Source organism: Eretmochelys imbricata, chromosome 3 (assembly GCF_965152235.1).
Source record: "Eretmochelys imbricata isolate rEreImb1 chromosome 3, rEreImb1.hap1, whole genome shotgun sequence".
NCBI classification, from domain to species: Eukaryota; Metazoa; Chordata; order Testudines; family Cheloniidae; genus Eretmochelys; species Eretmochelys imbricata.
In genome coordinates, this window is record NC_135574.1 from 170,483,800 (window position 1) to 170,507,185 (window position 23,386).

The 23,386-nt window shown below is 39.9% G+C and overlaps 1 protein-coding gene across 1 annotated transcript in view; it reads left to right on the forward strand.

Moving 5' to 3' along the window:
* MTA3 (metastasis associated 1 family member 3) overlaps nucleotides 1-23,386 on the forward strand; it is a 152,054-nt gene that overhangs the window by 24,471 nt on the left and 104,197 nt on the right. Inside the window, exon 4 of the mRNA XM_077811966.1 lies at nucleotides 11,042-11,168. Coding sequence (XP_077668092.1) covers nucleotides 11,042-11,168 — 127 coding nt within the window. The remainder of the gene's footprint in view (nucleotides 1-11,041; nucleotides 11,169-23,386) is intronic.

Here is a 23,386-nt window from a genome sequence, read left to right on the forward strand (position 1 = left end):
GTGCTGACCGGAGCCACCAGCGTCCCTTTTTGATTGAGCGTTTCAGTCGAAAACTGGACACCTGGCAACCCTATATTAATCTAAGTCTGCGGCTTAGTGAACTCTTTTCCCTCTCCCCTTTCTGGTTTTCAGTTTATCAACATCCTAATGCAGCTTTTATTTTATGACAAGTATAAGTTCATTTGGATTATGTGGTCACCATTTTCAAAACACAGATATGGTGCTTTGCTGAGACTTATCTGAGTTTGTTCAAGAAACAAACGACCCCCAGAAAGCTTCAGCCAGGCTTTGCATTTTGATGTGCTGAACAGACACATTTCCCTATCTCCTCTGGCACCGCCCCAAGAAAATATCCTCTTCTTGAAGTGACTGGAGCTTTGTTGACACTAGAGAGGATAAATCCTCCATATCCAGGCAGTAAAATAATGGATCATATGCCATTCTGAGGGGGAAAAAATGTTTGTACATGTCTTTTTTTTCTCTTTCTGCCAGCAGATTTTGAAAGGCTGTTTCCTTGCCTATTGATATGAGAAGTTAGAAAACCAACTTAGGTTTGCCTAAATTTCTCTGTTGTAATCATTAGCACAGTGAATGGAAATGCCAGTGTAGACTCTGTTAGTAGACTATGGAATCATACTGAAAAATTGAATTTTAGGTGCTCTCAGTTCTTAAAACTCTGCATACTTAAATTTTTATATTTGTTTGTCAAGAGTTTGGAACTATGAATCCTGTCCCTAAGCCAGGGGTGGGCAAACTACAGCCCGTGGGCCGGATCCAGCCCGTCAGGGCTTTGGATCCAGCCCGTGGGATTGCCCCCTGTGCTGCCGCAGGCCCCCGCGCCACTCTGAGATGCTGCTGGCACCAATCCCTGGGGCCCCGGGGTGGTGGTGGCGGCAGAAGGGCTCTGCCCTAGAATGACCTTTCATAGATAGATGCCTATCACAACAGGAAAGACTATTCTTTAACAAGCTTTTATATCTAGTAGAGCTGTGTGGAAAATGTTTATCACGTTTGTTTTTTGCTGGTTCCACTTTCTATTATTTTACAGGGTGTTTTTTGTTTTGTTTATTTACTATTTTTTGCAGTACAAAAAGTAATTTTCACGCTAGAAATAGCATTTCCTGACTACAAGTAACGTTTATAGCTAGTGGAAAAAATAGGCAAGATCTCAGTTCAAAAAGAAAGTTGGGGAAGAGCAATGTGATACCTCCTGGAGAAGTTTTTATGTGTTTGTGTATTTTCTTTGGGTAAAAATCTCTTGTGGTTAAATATCTGGCAGAATAAACATTATTTTCAGAATTTATAATTTTTTCTGTGGTTTACCCAACAAATGGGGTTCTGGTCCAGGACTATAGCAATACAAATAGTAATTTAATGTCTAAATCTGCAAATGCTTGTACAGTTTACGCATATGGTTAGTCCGCTTGCAGTCAAGTCCATACATGTAACGTTAAGCACGTGTGTGTGTGTGTATATATATTTGCAGGATCTGGGCCTCATTAAGTATCAAATGAAATATAGACGGATACTAATAGAGAAGCTATGTTGTCTAGTGATTAGAAGGTGGAGTGGAAAGGCCACAGATTCCCACTGAAATGTCGACATATTATTATCTTGTGAGCTCTAAACCAATCCTCTAATTAAAGACTGGATGCCTTAAGGTATGGGTTAGAGAGAATAAAATCTCACACAGAACCCTACTCTCCTCCATCATCCAACCATAGGTGGGACACAGCACTCTGCCCTGTTTACCTTTCCTAAATTGGTTAGAGACACAGAAGTCCAGATACAACCTCAGATCAGCCTTTTCTGTATCTTCCTGGAACATACTGGTAACAGCCCCCTACTCACAACTATCCGGTGGAAGCCTCTGGTATCTGGTGTGGCAAGAGGTTGGGTGCAGGTTATATCACTGTACAACAATATACTGTATTGCCGTACTTTGAATAATCAACAAAGTGCTTAATTTATTTTGTGTGGCAGCTACCAGGATTCTCCTATCAGAAAGGAGGGGATAATGGGCATAATTTTTTACTATTTTTGGGACTTAGACTTTTTTTTAGGGCTGTCAAGCAATTAAAAATATTTATCGTGATTAATCACACTGTTAAACAATAATTGAATACCATTTATTTAAATATTTTTGGATGTTTTCTACATATATTTTTCAATTACAACACAGAATACAAAGTGTACAGTGCTCACGTTATATTTTTATTACAAATATTTGCACTGTAAAAAACAGAATAAATAGCATTTTTCAATTCATCTAATACAAGTACTGTAGTGCAATCAGCTTTCATGATAAAGAGAACTTAAAAATGTACAAAAAAAACTGCATTCAAAAATAAAACGTAAAACTTCAGAGCCTGCAAGTCCACTCAGTCCTACTTCTTGTTCAGCCAATTGCTAAGACAAACAAGTTTTGTTTACATTTGCAGGAGATAATGTTGGCCGTTTCAGGTGACACTGTAAACAAGAAAGTGAGAACAGGCATTTGCATGGCACTGTTATAGTCGGCATTGCAAGATATTTATGTGCCAGATGCGCTAAAGATTCATATGTCCCTTCATGCTTCAATCACCATTCCAGAAGACATGCGTCCATGCTGATGACTGGTTCTGCTCGATAATGATCCAAAGCTGAGCGGACAGACGCATGTTCCTTTTCATCATTTGAGTCAGATGCCACAAGCAGAAGGTTGTTTTTCTTTTTGATGGTTCAGGTTCTCTAGTTTCCGCATTGGAGTTTCTCTTTTAAGACTTCTGAAAGCATGCTCTACATCTCATCCCTCTCAGATTTTGGAAGGCCCTTCAGATTCTTAAACCCTTGGTCAAGTGATGTAGCTATCTTTAGAAATCTCACATTGGTACCTTCTTTGCATTTTGTCAAATCTGCAGTGAAAGTGTTCTTAAAACGAACAACATGTGCTGGGTCATCATCTGAGACTGCTATAACATGAAATACGTAGTAGAATGTGAGTAAAACAGAGCAGAAGACATACAATTCTCCCCCAGGGAATTGAGTCACAAATTTAACTAACACATTTTTTTTAATGAGCATCATCAGCATGGAAGCATGTCCTCTGGAATGGTGGCCGAAGCATGAAGGGACATATGAATGTTTGGCATATGTGGCACATAAATACCTTGCAATGCCGGCTATAAAAGTGCCATGTGAATGCCTGTTCTCACTTACAGGTGACATTGTAAATAAGAAGTGGGCAGCATTATCTCCCTTAAATATAAACAAACTTGTTTGTCTTAGCGATTGGCTGAACAAGAAGTAGGCCTGAGTGGATTTGTAGGTTCTAAAGTTTTACATTGTTTTGTTTTTGAGTGCAGATATGTAACAAAAACCCAAAACCTCTATCTTTGTAAGTTGCACTTTCATGATAAAGAACTTGCACTACAGTACTTCTAGGAGGTAAATCGAAAAATACTTTTGTTTGCACTTTTTATAGTGCAAATATTTATAATAAAAATAATACAAAGTGAGCACTATACACTTTGTATTCTGTGGTTTAACTGAAATCAATATATTCAAAAATGTAGAAAAGCATCCAAAAATATTTAATAAATTTCCATTGATATTCTATTGTTTAACAGTGTGATTAAAACTGCAATTAATTGCAATTAATTTTTGAGTTAATCACGATTAATCGATAACTCTAATTTTTTTAAATTATGATGTACTAATTTTGTGATTAACAAACATCTGTTTTATCATTAAATCTGAGTTCCTGACTTCTAAGCTTTTTTAATAACTACTGTACACTATTTAAGTAGTGTTTTTAAATTAAAATGTATGGTACTTACAACCTGCTCCAAATATTCTAGGTACTTTGTACACACGTAACAAGACATTTCCCTTCCAGAGAGTTTACAATCTGAATAGAAAGACTTCCGATCAAAAGTTGCAACACATCAGTTCAGCTCCTTGTACCCCACCTTTGACCCACTAATGTGTGCTCAACATTGTTTCCACAATTCCATTAGACCTTTATTTACTCAATCAACAGACTTTGTACTGCCATATAAATAGTTTCAAATGGTGAAAAATGGAAAAATCAAATATATGTACCACTGTATCTGTAACTAGTTTACAAGACTACTCAGAATATATTCTTTTTCCTTTAGGGGAAATAAATGTATCATAGTAAATTTTTTTTTTTTCAGAAGTAGCATTCATTTTTATTTGAAACTCCTCCTCCCTCCTTTCCTCTCCACCCCGCCCCCGCCCCCCCCCGGTTTTCTAAACTGGAATAATTTTTCACCAAATATTTTTGCTACAGTGTTATGATAAACATGAGAAAGTCAATTGTAATTGACATTGTAACTGTCACTTTAACACCATTTAGTAGGACGAAAGCACGTGCAGATAATTAAAAAAAAAAAAATCCGTATATTACTTGTGAATCAATATGGCTTACTGGTTTTTAATGGTTATTTAAAGGTAACTTCCTGAAGTTTCTGAAGGTTCTTTAAAAACAATGGGTCTTCTAAAAAAATAAAGTCAGAGAAGCTATGATATGAGGGAGTAAATCCTCATTTAAACAAAAATAACTAATGTTGTAAGAACAGTGGTGAAAATTTGTGAAAGGTATATTTAAGTCTGCAATATCTAAAACAGATCTATAGTATAAATGAACTTTACTTTAGATTTTCAGTGCTATCTGATAGTAGTATGTATGTAACCCACACAATGATGAGTTGTGTTAGAATAGTTTTGGTCATTCTGAACAAACTATACGATACATGTGACCTAAACTGGCATAAGCAGAGAGGGCTAGGTTGTGGAGCCCTTACTCATGTGAGTAAATGCTCACCAATGTGAGTTGTCTCACTGATTTTTGAATATTCTAGCCCAGAGTTGGTTAAGCAACTTAACTATACTGCAAAGGGTTAACTATCACGACCAATTCGGTTCAATACAGCACCTGGCAACAATCCTCATATACGCTAGGCAAATTGACTAGCTGCTCACCTGAGAGAGCTTCGAATCTGCAATGTGAACAATATTGCTCATATATTTAAAATTTCCTTCTTTGTATTTGTTTTGACGGTAAACAAAGCAATACAGTGTAGTTATTTACCTTTAGCATCCTAGCTGCAAACGCAAACTTGATGTCATTGGTGCTGCCCTTGCTAAACTGAAAAGAAATCCATGCACAGTTGTGTCTTTTCTTTGATCTTTGCAGTTAATTCGTTATTACTTAGTCACAGTATTTTTATATTCTTTTAGCTGTAGGTTCTGTGTCACGTTGGTCACACATGAAGCATGTTTTTATAAATTAAGGCTTAGTTTAGAATAAAGAGGTATGCGAGAAAGGAGAGCATTTAACAATTGTTGAATGTAAAGTTTATTCCTTTGGTCTGGTCTAAACATGAAGTTGCACATGTTTAACTAAACCAATTTAGTTAAATTGATGCAACTTCATGTGTAGATGCTGTTGTATTGGTTTAAACCTTGCTTGGGGATGGTTGTTATAGTAATGTTATGTTATAAGTTGTAATTTCATGTATCTAGTTATGAGGCTGAAAATGTGTCCTCATGGCTTAAAACAAGCCCAGGCAAAACTCTCCAGGAACACAGGGGCAGTTCACACCTCACCAGGGCATGTATGGGACAAACCCAGCCCAGCGTCACAGAAACAAAGGACACTGGCCTAGGCAGCAACAAAGGATCTGTTGGACTCTCGAGTGAGTGACACCCCTTTCCCTTGGTCAGTTAGGGACTGCGATGAGGTAATGCTCACCTGACCCTGAAGGGGGGGGGGGGGGCAAAGCCAAGAGGGAAGAAAGAACATGATAAAAGGGAGAGACTTTGCCATGCTCTTCGTGTCTCTCTCTCTCACCTCCATCTACAGACCACCAAGTGACTGAAGTGCTGATCAAAGGCGAGAGCCTGGCTGAAGGACAACCAGCCAGCCTGTGGTGAGAAGCATCTAAGTTTGTAAGGGCTCTGAAAATGTTAAGATCAGCTTTTATTTTGCTTTTATTTCATTTCACTTCACCAAATCTGCCTTCTGGTACTTTGACTTATAATCACGTAAAATCTATTTTTTGTAGTTAATAAATATTTGTTTGTTCTATCTGAAGCAGTGCGTTTGGTTTGAAGCAAGTCAGAGACTCCCCTTGGGATAACAAGCCCAGTACATATCCGTTTCTTTGTTAAATTGATGAACTCTCATAAGCTTGCAGCATCCAGCAGGCATAACTGGACACTGCAAGATGGAGGTTCCTAGGGTTGTTTCTGGATCGGGAGATGTCATAAACATACAGCTAAGTGTAGCCTAGAATTCCTTCTTACCTGTAGGGGGTTAAGAAGCTCAAATAACTGGGTTAGCACCTGACCAACAGGACCAATGGGGAAAGAAGATACTTTCAAATCTTGGGGGGGGGGAGAGGGAGGGGAAGGTTTTGTTTGTGCTCTTTGTTTTGTGTGGGGACTCTCTTTGGACTGAGAGGGGCCAGACAGAAATCCATCTTCTCCAACCCATCCTAATCCAAGTCTCCAATATTGCAACCAGTATAGGTAAGCCAGGGGAGACGGGTTAGTTTATCTTTTGTTATGCTTGTGAATTTTCCCTGTGCTAAGTAGGAGGTTTATCCCTGGCTTTTGTAATTTTTGTTTTTTCTAGAGGGAAATCCTCTGTTTTGAATCTGATTGTCCTGTAAAATTACCTTCCATCCTGATTTTTACAAAGGTGCTTCTTTTACTTATTTTTTTCTTTATAATAAAGTTCTGTTTAAGAATCTGATTGGGTTTTTAGTGTCCTACAAACCCAAGGGTCTGGTTTGTGCTCAGCTAGTTTATTTTTCAAGCCTCCCCAGGAAAGGGGGTGTAGGCTTGGGGGGATATTTTGTGGGAATAGGAACTCCAGGTGGTCCTTTCCCTGATACTTTGTCTAAATCACTTGGTGGTGGCAGCATACCTCAGTCCAAGGACAAATAGAGATTTGTGCCTTGGAAGTTTTTAACTTAAGCTGGTAGAAATAAGCTTAGGAGGTCTTTCATGCAGGTCCCTATGTCTGCACCCTAGAATTCAGAGTGGGGAGGGAACCCTGACAGGAGATATTGGCTAATGTCATTTGGTTGTACAATCTAAGCAGCTCAAATGCTAGAGGCTGTTCATGAACAGCCCAGGAGTGGGGGTTCTCACAGCAGAGCAGGGTAAGGCTGGCTCCCAGAGTCAAGGATTGGAATGACCTAGCAGATCACCGGTCCAGATAACTTTGCAGGGGAATGTCACACACACACACCTATAATTTTCAGAATAACAGCCGTGTTAGTCTGTATTCGCAAAAAGAAAAGGAGTACTTGTGGCACCTTAGAGACTAACCAATTTATTTGAGCATAAGCTTTCGTGAGCTACAGCTCACTTCAAGTAGCTCACGAAAGCTTATGCTCAAATAAATTGGTAAGTCTCTAAGGTGCCACAAGTACTCCTTTTCTTTTTACACCTATAGTTGGATTTATATTTGTGTATTTAAGGTTTTACATTTGAATGTGATTTAGAGGAATTGGGTAGTGTGCTTTTGTAGTTAATTATATGGTTGAAGTGCAAGGGAGTTGTGGGAAAGAGGAGTCTGGGCTTGTCTACACACACAAGTTATACTGGTTTATCTTAAATTAGTTTAGTAAAAGTGGTGCAACTTTTTTTGTGAAGACTCATCGAATTTAAAACTTGTTTTATCAGTTATTCTTGTGCCTGCAAATTCACTGTGGCAAGATAAACCAATATAAATCAGACTTAAAACTGATATAAAAGTGTCCATATGCAAACTTGCACTGGTTTAAATTTGTATAAAATCACACTTTTAATCCTGTACACCTTTGTGTGTAGTCATCCAGGTCAAAGAAAGCAATAATATGGGTAATATGATGTTATGGCATGTAAATGAAGATTCCCTTAACTGATGATCGTGTTGATGAGAAATAAATTAGATCAACCTCAACTCTAAGTTAGGCAATTTTTTGTCTGGGAATATACAGTATGTTAAGGCATTGAAATTAACCCTATATGTACTGTACCCTTATAAATGCTGTATGCTATATTTATGCAATATGGCCAAGTTGTGGTGGTTGTGGGATTCACAACTATGGGTGTCCATAGTTCTGTGCCTGTAAAATCTCAGGAAAAACATTGTAGTACCATTTCTTTTCTATTTATAACTACTAGTTGGTCATGATTTTGTTGATTGATTGTGTTGCCTTTGTTTTGCTACTTATATTTTACCACTTTGACCCATGATTCAATAAAGCTTTATTGAAGTAATTACTTGCTCCCATCTGCATTCTGCTAATATAGTCTTTTTGGGGGGGAAGGATGGGTATAATGGAATTGGACTTCGCAAAAGCTTTTAGTCCCTGGATAACTTCCTTAAATTATGCGTTCAGACTGGCTGGTAAACTTAAACAGAGAATTTTAATTTCTCTGCTGTTTTTCAGACTGTAGATGAAATAAAAATACCCAAAGAATGCCAAGAGCTTGGACTTGTAAACAGAAGAAACTCTAAATAGAATTGTTGACTTTTTTTTTATATTTGAAGAGGAAAAGACTGTTTGGAACTTCATTGTATATTTTGCTCTTAGGATTTGTTAGCCGAAACAAATATCGCTTCTAACAATGATTCACCTTCACTGTAGTTGTCAAACTCATTGTGTGTTTGAAAGGTTAACCTTTGACATTTTTTCCCATTGTTGTTCTTCATCTTTAATTACTAACTTCATAAAGAAGATTATAATAAAATTTTGCATCTGAAGTAACTCAAGTTTCCCTGATATGCCTATAGGGAATCAGAGAAGAAGTTAGTATTATGATGAGCCCTTGATCGCCATGTAAGAAATTTAACAGTGTGTAACAGACATGAACACTTCTATAACAATTTTAAAATATCATTGAATAGTGCAGTGTCTCCTGTACAATAGGTAAACTTTTGCTTTTTCTCTCTCTTGATTGTTAAAAGAAAAATGTGTCAATCCTTCATTCCCTTTCCTCTTTAATTGTTTTTCAGTAGCATAGAAATCTCTACAAATGTAAACTTTTAAGCTGACTTGACCTCTGGTACATTGTCTGAACAGTAAGATTCTACACAAATTAAATGGAGGAAGTAATTACCATAGTAGTACTGTGGCAACAGCTCGGTATCAAGGTACCTCATGTGCGCTCAGTGGCAGCTTGGCTCTGTTGTATTAGCTAGACCCCGTGAAAGGGTTATCGTCTTTAACGTTGGCGTATGTGGCATTGTGTGTGTTGGAGTGTCAGAACTGAGACACCTGCAGGCTCAGGTTCTTCAGGAGAAATTTGCTTTTAATTACTTAATTGTTTTGTCATATGTAACTAGGGGTGGGTGGTTTTACCTTTTCTGGTGAGGTTACAGAGGTATGTGTGGGGGTGGTGGCTGTAGGGAATGAGCTTCTTTTCTCTCACTTCCCTGCATATGCAGCCCACCCAATAGGGCAGATAGACAGATAGGTAGGGGAACTGGGATTCGATGGAGCTGGAATCACTTAAGGGAGTATTCTCCCCTGCCACTATGAGAAGAGCCACTAGGGAGCCAGAAGGGGATGAGGAGCAGATGCAGTAGGATAGCAATCTTGAATTTGGAGAGAATCATGATTCTACCATGAGAGAACATGCAGGCTTAAGAGTTTAGCATCCGTACTACATGGGTTGTTTGTAAAATATCCATGCTGCTTAGAAGAATAGATAAGTTGGCCTCAGTATTTCCTTTAATTAACTACAGGGAACACGTGAGGAACCCTGCCAATACAGAGGCAGTGTTTGCTGAGTATTCTCAGGCAAGTTTTATAGCAGTAACTCAGGATTAGAGCACTGCTTTGTATGATTTTTAATCCCACTACTGTCCTGCCCTGCAATACCTACTCCCAATCCCCCCAGTGGGATTTACCACGTGCCAAGCTGGTTCCAAAGTATTTTAGATTTATATAGGTTCAAAATATGAAGTATTTTATCAGTTTACTCCATAAAGGCCTCTGCTTTTAAAGATTAACTAAAAGGGCACACATCTTATAAAAGTCTTTAATCTTTTAAAGTGTTATATCAGTACTTATTATTGTTTTAATAAAACAAATTATTTTTATATTTAAAATTTATGCCCCTTTTTTCTTCTGTTCTGTTAAAACAGGGGTTGGCAATCTTTGGCACATGGCCCATCAGGGTAATCCCCTGTTGGGCCATGAGACATTTTGTTTAAGTTGACAGTCCACAGGCACGGCCCCCCGCAGCTCCCAGTGGCCTCAGTTCACTGTTTCCGGCCAATTGGAGCTGTGGGAAGCAGCGGCCAGCATGCCCCGGAGACCCACCACTTCCCGCAGCTCCTATTGGCCAGGAATGGCAAACTACAGCCACTGGTAGCTACATGGGTCTCTGCCTGCGGATGGTCAACATCAGCAAAATGTCTCGCGGTCCGACAGCGGATTACCCTGAATGGGCCATGTGCCAAAGATTGCCAACCCCTGTATTAGAGGGATACTGACAACTTTTAAAACATAGTGTCATCTGAAAATATTGTTAGATTATTCTAACTGAAGTCAATTAGGGGTTTTAATATTTTTCTCTGTGCAGTTTGTTTACATTGTGCATTAGGCAGTTTCGCTATTTTGTTGACTGCATGCTCGTCCCCAGGCCCTGCTATGGTTTTACCAGTAGCAGCAGAGCTGAAGCTGAACAGTAGCGACCGTGGGCAGCTGTGTGCATAATGAAGAAAAGAAGGGGAAAGGAGGTGAAAGAGGAATGGTAGTGTTCCCCTTGTGACCATCTGAAAAACTCCTAAGCACAAATAGAGGAACAGAAAACATCATTTTTAAAGGAATTAAATAACACACATAATATTTAAAAGCATTCATCCCTAGTTATTAGAATGCATAAAATGGCAACCTGTTTTACAATAATTGATGAATAATTTTCTGTAGAATGTCCAAGCAGGTTGCCTAGAGGGTTTAAAAAAAAGTGAACGTCCACAACTGTATTCCATAGCAAAGCTAATTTCATCCTGTCTTCTATCCTTGTGCAGAAGAAGTTGAAGAAGAGTCTGAAACAACAAATGAGGCTGATTTGACTGATAAACAGAAACATCAGTTGAAACACAGAGAGCTCTTTCTTTCTCGCCAGTATGAGTCCCTTCCTGCAACACATATCCGGTAAGAAACTTTAAGAAAGCTTATTTTTTTGTGTGGTTGCAACAGGTTGCCCACTCTACTCCACCCAGCTCAGCCACAGCCACTTTGGAGCTGGAGACTTATATGTAGGGTAACCAGACGTCCTGATTTTATAGGGAAAGTCCTGATATTTGGGGCTTTGTCTTATATAGTCGCCTATTACCCCCCACCCCCGTCCCGATTTTTCACACTTGCTGTCTGGTCATCCTACTTATATGGCTGGGATTATAACCCTGAGCTGTTTGAGAGGACACCGACATTTCAAAAGAAATTTCCTCCAACCTGTTTGTTACTAAATCTAAAAGACACAGTAGCTGGATTTGGCTAAATGTTGCAAGAGCATTTTTGCCATCATATCCTTAAACAACCTTAAAACTTGGGGGAGGGGTTAATTTAACATGTTATCATGTTTCTACTCATACCCCCTTTCATTTTTAAATTACTCTGATACTACTGAGTAAAGCAGAAAAGAGTTGTAGTTGGTTTCGTACTGGAAAATGCTATGAGCATAGGTGCCATCCTCACTGATGCAGGGAGCTCTGTGTTTGTTGGGAGAGAGGATCTAGAAACTAGAAGGGATGCAAGGATAAAGAGACAAAGAGCAAAGGCAAATGGAAGAGAAGGGTACAACTGTAGGTTGGTAAAGCAAAGGAGTTTTAGCTCTCCCACTACATCCAGCCCACTGGAGAAGTCATCAGTAGCTGGAAGCTCATTCACCCTGGTCAAAGGAAGTACTTTCCATTCCTCAAGATAGGGCGTTTGTGGCCTAGTGGATAGAACAGAGGCCTGGCAGTTGAATAGGACAAAAATCTTTCCCAACTCTGTCACAGACTCACTGTATGGCTTGATTAAGTTACCTAACCTCTCTACCTCAGTTTCTACATCTATGGATTGTTGACACAGGAAGTTACAGCACAGCAAGGTAGTAAAAGCATCTTTGTGCATTTGAGCTTGATACATTGTAAAATCTACTACACTAAACCACCAAGGGCACTGTGATACAGAGGGCCAGGGAGCAGTGGGAGAGTGCTAGAGGGGAAATATATAAGCTCAAGGCTAATTAAGGCGTGGTTCCCTGTAGACTAGGGAAGGTGGCTGCAGGTTAATAGGAGCACCTGCAGTCAATTAAGGCCCTGTTAGGAACCTAATGAACTCCCCTGCTTCAGGCAGACAGGGGAGGAGGAAGAAGAGAGGATAGGAGCTTGGAGGTATGCTGTGAGACTTGGAAAATCAGAGAACTGAAGTAAAGGGGATCCTGCCCCAGTAGGGGAAGGAGATTCCCTTCCCCAGCACCTAAGGACTGCAGGTACCCCACCCAAGGGGGAAGAGGGTAAGAACCTGCAGGGGTTGAGAGGGGCTGGGACTCAGAGTGAGGAGCAAACCCAGATCTCTCCCCCAATTCCCTCCTTTACCACCTTTCTGGGCCACTAGTGGGGCCATCGATACCCCAAGAACAGGGGCAAGGGGTGGCATCTTAGCTCCATGCCAAGAAAAGCGCAGGACCCACCAGACTAACATCAGCCATCTTGTCACAGCACTTTTAGCGCATGGTAAGAGTGCCCACATACTCTTAGGGTAGGGTAGTGCGGTGTAAATTCTCATCTAACTTTCTGCACAGTAACTGCCCCTGTAGACAAGCCCTATAAAATGGAGATCATAATGCTTACTCAACTTTTCATCTAACTTTGAAATCTGTACATGAAAGTCAATCTTAAGTATGATGCAGACCAAATACTTAATCTTTCTTGCCTTAGGTACCCCAGCATAGCATGAGGAAACTCACCTTTGAAAAGCACTACATAACTGCACATAATTCATTACGATCAGCTAAATTGATTACAGCCACCACTGCCACTCATAAGAGAGAGCATGTGGAATACATTATAGTTTACCAGGAAAATTTTTGCAATTTATTTTTATTGGGTTGGGTTCTGTTTTTTGATATTTTAAATTCTAAGAGAGCTCCTGCTCTAGAAGAACAAATGACCTTTGTTCACCTGCTCCAGGGCAAAGATTGCTATAACATGAGGAGTAAGTAGAGTAGAACCTCGCTATCACACACTTCACTAGTCACCCCGTAAAAATACTAGAGTATGCTGCAGCAATTACACAATATAGCGCACAGTGGTTAGTGCACTCTCCTATTACCAAACCTTAATTACTTTTACAAGATACTTTCCTGAACAACTACGTGTGCTGTAATGAATTTTCAAAATGAAACTACATTTGTCAAAATAAACGGACATAGTATTGTATTATCCTCGCTTTGAATTGTGCTTGTTAATTTACACGGTTCAAATTCCCAATAGTTCTCTGTTTTTAATGTGAATTACTGAAAAAAGAGGGAAAAAATCGGTGGGGAAGTAGAAGACCCCTCTTCTTTCTCTGCCTCCCACCCCAGTAGCACTCAAACAAAGAGCCAGAGTCTCAGATAGAAAAAATTGTCCTAGCTCCATTGAATGGAGCTGTGCTGATTTAAACCACCAGAGGTTCTGGCCCATCAAATGGGAAAGACCTGTAGTACTGATGAGAGAGGAGAAATGATGCAATGAAATAAAGGTGGTAAATGCAGACAGAAGTTGGGAGGAGTAAGAAGACGAGCCGTGCCCCCTTGGAAGAAGTAAGAGGAGAAAGTTAGAAGTGAGTAACTTAATTTTATTGGTGGTCTTGTCTTTCTCGGTTGCTTTAGGTTCCCAGTCCTAATGCAGAGCTTGAAAACTGCCCAACACTTTCTTCTATGATGAAAGCTATCTGTGTTGCTATGCTCATAAGGAAGAACAGTATTTCACACTGTTGAACATGTACTATCTTTAATTGATTTACATTGAAAACCAACTTTCTAGTTAAAAATTATTAATAATATAACTGACTACACTTCTCTTGCTTTTGTTACACCTTTTTACCCAGTTTAGCTTCACTCTGTTTTGTTCCTTCATGGTGTAACTTCTTTTTATTCTTAAATCACTGAAATGTGCTTTCTGTCTTAACTGTATTTTAACATTTGTTTTGGAATATAAATTGTTTAATTTTCTTGAAATGTAAATTTGGGGAGTGCTCTTGAAAGATTAGACTTTGTCCTGATTCTCATTTACATTAAGGCTCTTTTATGCCCTGATGGTAGACTTAAAGTGGGTGTAACTTGAAGACTTTTTGTCAGTTTGAAGTTAATGGAGTTACAGCAGTATAAAACCATTGTAAGGCCTGCAGAGTTCAAAACTTGGATTTTTTTTATTATTTCTATATTTGTTTACAAATTAATTCAGACCATTTTCCTGAAGCAGAATGAAATAAATGATGGCTGATCCCCCATTTTTAATTTTTTTTTTTTTTTTTTTTAAGTTTGAACAGTTCAGCCATCTAGGCATGTCAGACCCAAAGAGCCATGTTTTACAAGGGCTAGCTGTTTGTTTAGGGTAAGTCTTCACTGCAGTTAGACAGACATCCAAGGCTGGTTTATGGCCCAGGCTAAGGGGCTGTTTAAATGTGGTGTAGACGTTTGGGCTCGGGCTGCAGCCTGAAATCTGGGATGCTCCCACCCCTCAGAGCCCAGGTTCCAGCATGAGCACAATGTTTATACTGCAGGTAAACAGCACCTTAGCCTGAACCCTGCATGGGCCAGCCACAAGTGTCTAATTGCAGTGTAGACATGCCCCTAGTAACGTTAAGGAAGATATACTTAGGGCTAACATGGCCCTCCCTTTCTCACTGCAGTTCTAAACTCTAGTTTGATTTTGGTATTTGTGTGAATCCAAGAATGTTGAAGGGGAGGGGTAAATCATGCCTAACTGCATGTTAGTTAGTTTGACCAGCTAACCATAAGTTACTTATTTGTCAGGCACTAGACACACAGTATAAAAATAGGTTTCAGAGTAGCAGCCATGTTAGTCTGTATTCGCAAAAAGAAAAGGAGTACTTGTGGCACCTTAGCGACTAACACATTTATTTGAGCATAAGCTTTCGTGAGCTACAGCTCACTTTATCGGATGCATTCAGTGGAAAATACAGTGGGGAGATTTATATACATAGAGAACATGAAACAATGGGTGTTACCATACACACTGTAAGGAGAGTGGTCACTTAAGGTGAGCTATTACCAGCAGGAGAGCATGGGTGGGGCGGGGGGAACCTTTTGTAGTGATAATCAAGGTGGGCCATTTCCAGCTGTTGACAAGAACGTCTGAGGAACAGTGGGGGGGTGAAGGTGGGAATACACAAAGTAAAACTATTTCCCCATGTTTAATGACCCATCCAGTCCCAGTTAATTGTATCCAGTTTGCAAATTAATTCCAATTCAGCAGTCTCTCCTTGGAGTCTGTTTTTGAAGTTTTTTTGTTGAAGAATTGCAACTTTTAGGTTTGCAATCGAGTGACCAGAGAGATTGAAGTGTTCTCCAACTGGCTTTTAAATGTTATAATTCTTGACGTCTGATTTGTGTCCATTTATTCTTTTACGTAGAGACTGTCCAGTTTGACTAATGTACATGGCAGAGGGGCATTGCTGGCACATGATGGCATATATCACATTGGTAGATGTGCAGGTGAATGAGCCTCTGATAGTGTGGCTGATGTGATTAGGCCCTATGATGGTGTACCCTGAATAGATATGTGGACACAGTTGGCAACGGGCTTTGTTGCAAGGATAGGTTCCTGGGATAGTGGTTCTGGTTTGTGGTTGCTGGTGAGTATTTGCTTCAGGTTGGGGGGCTGTCTCCCAAGATCTGTGAGAGTGATGGATCATCCTTGAGGATAGGTTGTAGATCCTTGATGCAGTGGAGAGGTTTTAGTTGGGGGCTGAAGGTGACTGCTAGTGGCGTTCTGTTATTTTCTTTGCTGGGCCTGTCCTGTAGTAGGTGACTTCTGGGTACTCTTCTGGCTCTGTCAATCTGTTTCTTCACTTCCGCAGGTGGGTATTGTAGTTGTAAGAATGCTTGATAGAGATCTTGTAGGTGTTTGTCTCTGTCTGAGGGGTTGGAGCAAATGCGGTTGTATCATAGAGCTTGGCTGTAGACAATGGCTCCCGTGGTGTGGTCTGGATGAAAGCTGGAAGCATGTAGGTAGGAATAGCAGTCAGTCGGTTTCCAGTATAGGATGGTGTTTATGTGACCATCGCTTATTAGCGCCGTAGTGTCCAGGAAGTGGATCTCTTGTGTGGACTGGTCCAGGCTGAGGTTGATGGTGGGATGGAAATTGTTGAAATAATGGTGGAATTCCTCAAGAACTTCTTTTTCATGGGTCCAGATGATGAAGATGTCATCAATGTAGGGCAAGTAGAGTAGGGGCATTAGGGGACGAGAGCTGAGGAAGCGTTGTTCTAAGTCAGCTATAAAAATGTTGGCATACTGTGGGGCCATGTGGGTACCCAGAGCAGTGCCGCTGATTTGAAGGTGTACATTGTCCCCAAATGTGACACCTCTCTTTACGTCTCTACATAAAAGAATAAATGGACACAAATCGGACGTCAAGAATTATAACATTCAAAACAGTTGGAGAACACTTCAGTCTCTCTGGTCACTCGATCACAGACTGAAAAGTTGCAGTTCTTCAACAAAAAAACTTCAAAAACAGACTCCAATAAGAGACTGCTGAATTGGAATTAATTTGCCAACTGGATACAATTAACTTAGGCTTGAATAGAGACTGGGAGTGGATGGGTCATTACACAAAGTAAAACTATTCCCCCATGTTTATTCCCCCACACCACCCCCGCACTGTTCCTCAGATGTTGTTGTCAACTGCTGGAAATGGCCCACCTTGATTATCACTACAAAAGGGTTTCCCCCCTGCACCCTCCCAACTCTCCTGCTGGTAATAGCTCACCTTAAGTGATCATTCTCCTTACCGTGTGTATTGTAACACCCATTGTTTCATGTTCTCTATGTATACAAATTTCCGCACTGTATTTTCCACTGAACGCATTTGATGAAGTGAGCTGTAGCTCACGAAAGCTTATACTCAAATAAATGTGTTAGTCTCTAAGGTGCCACAAGTCCTCCTTTTCTTTTTGAGTATAAAAATAGTGTCTAAATAGCTAAGCCTTTTCTGACAGGGTTGTTTTTAAGATACCAACCTATATACTGTATGATTAATATGTCTTTTTCCCTTGTGAAATGTTTTGGCTCAAATTAATTTTACTGTAAACTGAAAAGAGAATTTATTCTATTTAAAACTATTACATGTCTGAGAGTTTAATACGGTAAGCTATTATATTACATTAGGTTTCTTTATTAACTTATAGGAAGCTTAATGCCGCAACATCTGTGGTTTTCTTTACCATAATTTGGTCTGTTCAACCATGGCATTTAAATTGGTCTTTCCGCTGGAATTGCTACCTAAGCGCACATACTAGAAAATAGAGCGTGCGTGCACTGAGTTCCGTAGAATATGGTGGCTACAATGTTTGTTGAATAAACAGAGTGTAGTCTTCTGTTTTGTTCCTTCATGTGGTGTTTCTACCTTTCATTGCTTTATCATGTGATATTCCTACACTTCAGTGTAACTTGTATGAAAAGGTTCAAATGGTTGACTATGTTTGCAGGTTCGTTAACTATTTCATATGATTGATGCACAGGATTAGTGGCGTCTTGCTTGAAATTTCTTCTTTTCTTTTTTATGGTCCCAAGAGTTAAGAGGGAATTGGGGAAGCCTGTATATGCTTAGGCTGTTTCAGGGAATTGAATTAATCTCTGAAACCATTCATAATTGCTCTCCGAACCCAAGTACTTAAAAATATTCCTTCACAACCATTTGAAGGAACATTGTTATTGCTGTTAACTTATTCAGCAGTGTGTATAGAACCTTTTTCATGGTCTTTGTTTGATTTGTACCTACTAATGTTCTGGTTCAGATATAATTTCTTGCTGTAGTGTTTGTTTGGCTTTTGTGTACCTTGTCTCCTCAGAAGTCCTGGGTAAAATAAGGTTAGCATCTCTCAGGCTGCCCTGTACAACAACTAAAAAAAAAAAAAAAAATCTTTTAAAATGTAGTGTAACAAGTGTTGTGTGGAGCCAAACAGTCTGCATGTGGTTTGGGAATAGAAAAATGTTTTAAAACCAATGGGTGTTCGTGAGAACAAGATTTCAAACAAGCAGGCTTGCTGATCTAAATTTAATTAATGTTAAATATCTTTATTGGAAAATGTCAGTTAATTGATAGATACAATTGTATGGTTTTTGTGTGGAGAAATCAATTTGGACAGAAGGGTAATAATGATAATTCTCTTAATCACAGCTACATGAGAAACAATTACCACAACAGTATCAGAAAGAAATCTGGCAAGTTATTTACTGGTCAATATTCTTCTAGGTCAGTTCAGGAGTAGTTTTAGTTCTCCCACCCAGGACTAAAAACCGGCTGCTGTTTCTTGCTGTGATCCATATGGCAGAATTTTGTAGAATTTTTTTTTTTTTAAGGCCACAAGGGACCATTTTGATTTTGTAGTCTGTTCACAAGCCACAGAATTTAATGCAGCAATTCTTGGATCAGTCCCAGCAACTTGTGGTTGAATGAGAGTCTCATCTTTTAGTGAGACATCCAGTCTTGATTTAAAAACTCTGAGGAATGCTGAACCACATCCTTCGATAACCTGTTCCAGTGCAGTCTCTTGTCACAGCAATAAACTAATCCCCTTTTTTTTTCCCTCCTGGATTTTGGGAATCTTTAGTCAGGGAATGCTTGGGTATTCCTGTCCCCAGCTAACATTGTGCTCTGGCCTGGATGGGGGAGAGATTGTTTCAAGACGCTGCAGAATTGGCTGAGCACTGTGTTCAAGCTCTGAAATCAACATAGCTGCTAACTATTCTGCATCTCCACGTGTAACCTTTTTATGCAAATTATTTAATGAACAATTAAATTGCCAATATTTAAATAACTATTAAATAACTGCATATTTGCCAATAATTAACATATAACCGTCAATTTCATCTTAAACATTTTTCCTGGCATTAGTCCTGGTTAAAGTTGTTAGTTTAACGTGCCATTGGCTGAATTATGTTCTATGTTTATCTATAGTCAGCTACAGCAAGACAAGCATCTCGCATGCCCACATCTCATCCCTTATGCAGGGTTGGGGAGAGCTTCTCTAGAGTAACAGGAGTAGCTCAGTCTCCAGCCTCTGTTAACCCTAAGAGGAGGGGGTGGGGGGGTGGGTGTGTGTGTCTGTCTCTCTCTCAAGATCCTTAAGGTCATACAGTCAAGCACTCAAAAGTTAGAGAATTAATTATTAAAGTAACTGCAATTCTATCCCATTTTGGATGTGCATTATGATAAAGTCTCTGTGACCACATACAATTTTTCTCGCTTATGTGATCTGTAGGATTTGAACCCATGATCTTCAGACGCACAGCACAGACCTCTTACACTTGAGCTGAAGAATCAGTTGATAGCAGAAGACTATCTTCTGTGTGGACCAGCCCTTTAGACAGCGTGCATATTTTGTCAGAAGGGCAAAACAACTATTTGTGAGACAGCAATGAAATGTTGAGTATCAGGATTCTTGGGTTCTATTCCTGATAGGATTTTTAAGCACATAGATATGTTACCTTCATTCTGAAAGGTAATGTTGATGAGATGTAACTCTGTCATATAACTTCAATCTCTCTGGTCAATCGATTACAGACCTAAAAGTTGCAATTCTTCAACAAAAAAACTTCAAAAACAGACTCCAAGGAGAGACTGCTGAATTGGAATTAATTTGCAAACTGGATACAATTAACTTAGGCTTGAATAAAGACTGGGAGTGGATGGCTCATTACACAAAGTTAAAACTATTCCCCCCCCCCCATGTTCTTGTTAACTGCTGGATATGGCCAACTGTGATTATCACTACAAAAGGTTTCTTCCCTCTCCTCCCCTCCGCCCCCACTGTCCTGCTGGTAATAGCTCACCTTACCTGATCATTCTTGTTAGTGTGTATGGTTACACCCATTGTTTCATGTTCTCTGTGTATATAAATCTCCCCACTGTATTTTCCACTGAATGCATCTGATGAAGTGAGCTGTAGCTCACGAAAGCTTATGCTCAAAGAAATGTGTTAGTCTCTAAGGTGCCACAAGTACTCCTTTTCTTTCTGTCATATTAGAGTCTGCCATATTATTTAGCTCTGTTTGAAGTAATATTGTGCAACCTCTCAGGTATCATATTTGTAAATGGGTAGGAATATGAGCCCTTGATCAATAGAGCTTTGAGCTTCACAGAAATATCAGCAACACTCAGGGAAAGAAAGCAGACAGGAACTTTTAGTTCCCAGCTTAGTGCACCATTACCAGGTCAAAGGGTATTTTGAGGGAAAGAATCAATCTCTCTTCCCACCTCCCCCCCAAATGTATGAGTTTTAGCCAAGATTCAGGCAGCCATGGCAGTGTTGCCAAATGGGTGAATGTCACATTAGGTCTGTGACACTTGGCAAGTCTGTGTCTGTCAGGCAACTGCTTCCAGAGCAATTGGGAGCAGAGCATGGTGTAAAAGAAGAAATCACAGAGGGATGATACATGAGAACAGCAGTGGTAGATGGGTGAGGAGGGAGTAACATAATTGTTCCTGCAGGATACCAGCGGCTGTAAACTTTACTTATCTTTTGTTTGTCTTGTTCACTGGAGTATGACCAAGCAGCCACTCTTTAAATGAGTATAGGTGCCAGTGTATCCCTATTGGAGCCACTAGGTGAGGGTTGAGGCTCTTTGGCTGAGAAGTGCAGAGATGAGGAAGCTTGCACTGCTACTTCCTTTCCTATCGACAAAAGTTCATGTGCCAAGGCTGGCAATCTTTTATGAAAGTGTACTTCGCTTATAAGTGCTTTGTTTGTTTTTTAAGAGTTGATTAAGAAGATGAGGGAAGTTTAACATTTTCACAAAATATTTGTAAACTTTAATCTAGTGCAACGTGGGGAAAAAATTACAAAGAATCTAACCACTGAGATAGTTCAATTAACTTTTATTCAAAGTTTTTGAGCAAAAACCAGGTACACTGAATTTGTTGTAGTTCAGTTCTGAAATGATGTTTACACTTAATTTAAAGTTTTCATTTTCAACCTCTAATGTTTACTTACCGTCTGTTCCCATTCTGTTCAGCACTGTGCGTTATTTGATTAGACTTTTTGTCTCCTGGGCAGACAAAAATAACATTGGTTAGTACCACTTGAGGCATGTCAGACAGTGCTCTGTCTATAGCTATGTATATACAAACACATGTGGAAGTTATAAATTAGAGTGGTACACGATAAATTTTAGATATGATAAATGAATTTATCACGTGTTTGATTATGTCATGTTTTCTGTGCAGTATCCATCTCCTCAGGAATTACACCAGCATTCTGACCGTGAGAGCTGCTTCCATCACTTGCAGAGAAACCTTCTTCCTAAATGTGGAATTTCCTCCCCTATTTAAAAACTTTGGCCTAAGGCCCAAGACAGGCAAGACAGAGGGTATACTGCAGATACCAAAAATGTGGTTTTAAAGTCGCAACATCTCGTGACCTACAATGTTATCTTGTGATCACCAATCTTGGCATTCACATTTAGCCCTCGAAGGGTTCAGTATAGAGGTTAAAGCTGGGACATTTTTAGGTATAGAAGTTATTTTAGGTCACTTTTAGAAGTCTTTGAACCATGATTTTGGGTTGCTCTTGGGACCGAATGGTTCCTGGTACAATTTCAACAGCCCTCAGGGGCTTTCTAAGTTACAGCAGCCTGTCCCTAGCTTATGGCTGTCGTCTTCAGTACCTGTGCAGGGTGAAATCTCCCATGGCTGGATATGGGACTTTTAGAACCTGCTTGTGCTACTTCAACCCCTTTACCTGATGTAAAAGGGCTGGGGCACAGGTGAGAATCTTATATATTGTAACTTAGGTACCTGACTTAATTTACAGGCAGAAGGATATGAAAAATAGTCTTTTAAAAAAATCTCTGAAATGTAAGATTTTTTTCTTCAACACACATGACATGTACACAAAACATGAAGGTTTGGTGTGATATTAAATTTTTATTGGCACTTACGTGGGATGATGTGCATTACTTATAAGTGGCCTGGACATCCCAAGATCATACTGATAAGTCCTTTATACCACACCTCTCATGTATTCGGAGTGTGTGTGTGTGTATTTATATTGCTTTGCTGAATGATAGCAATTTCAGGATTTGGAATGGGTCACTTGCAAGGCTACATACAAATACACCTCTACCCTGATATAACGCAATCCTCGGGAGCCAAAAAATCTTACCGCGTTATAGGTGAAACCGCGTTTTATATCGAACTCGCTTTGGCCTCGAGCATTTCCTTTATTAATAGTCACTTCCTACCCCATCCCTATCTAAACCCCCCCCACCCCCTACCCAATCTGCCTGTCCCCTGACTTCCCTGACCCCATCCACACCCCCTGACAGGCCCCTCGGGACTCCCACGCCCTATCCAACCCTCCCGCTCCCAGTCCCCCGAGACCCCTTGGCCCCAGCCTGGCACCCTTAACATGCCGTTCTGAGCAGCGTGTTGGAGCCAGACACGTTGACGCGCTGATCCACCCAAGTGCGTAGCCCCACTCCCCAGAGCGCTGCTTTATTGCATTATATCCAAATTTGTGTTATATCGGGTCACGTTATATTGGGGTAGAGGTGTAATTCAACTTGTAGAAATTCCAGTCAATCATACCACTGTATCGGCACCAAAAAAGTTTCCTTCTGTAAACCTGGCTATATCTATCCTTAGCTCTCAGTACACTGTTCCCTGAACCTCACCTGGTAAACTTACAGCAAACAGCTAAGATCCAGTTTACACTACAACTGGAACTATACTATAACCAGTACAGGAGACAATGGTGTTGAAACATGGTTGCACAAGCCTATATGTTGGTTTGAAATGAGAACATGTGACTTCTGATCTTCTAACTTAGTGAGTACTTCACTAGACCCTTCTCTCTGCTAGCGTATCTAAATTATTATTTAGAGAGACAGATGAAGTTAGAGGTGCTGAATTGAATGTCGGGACGAAGAAAGCAGTGGTTTGCATCTGTAAGCAAAGTAAACTATTATTGAGTAATGCAAGGTCTTTTTTTATCTGTAGCTTTTTTAAAGGTAACTTGCAGGACTAAGGTCCTTCCACCTGGGGAATATTTCGCCTTCATCTAAACTGTGTGTGGTGCCCCTCCTTGCTAAACTGATGGGAGCCATATAAATGCTAACAACATATAAAATGAATGGAATGGGCCAAATTCTG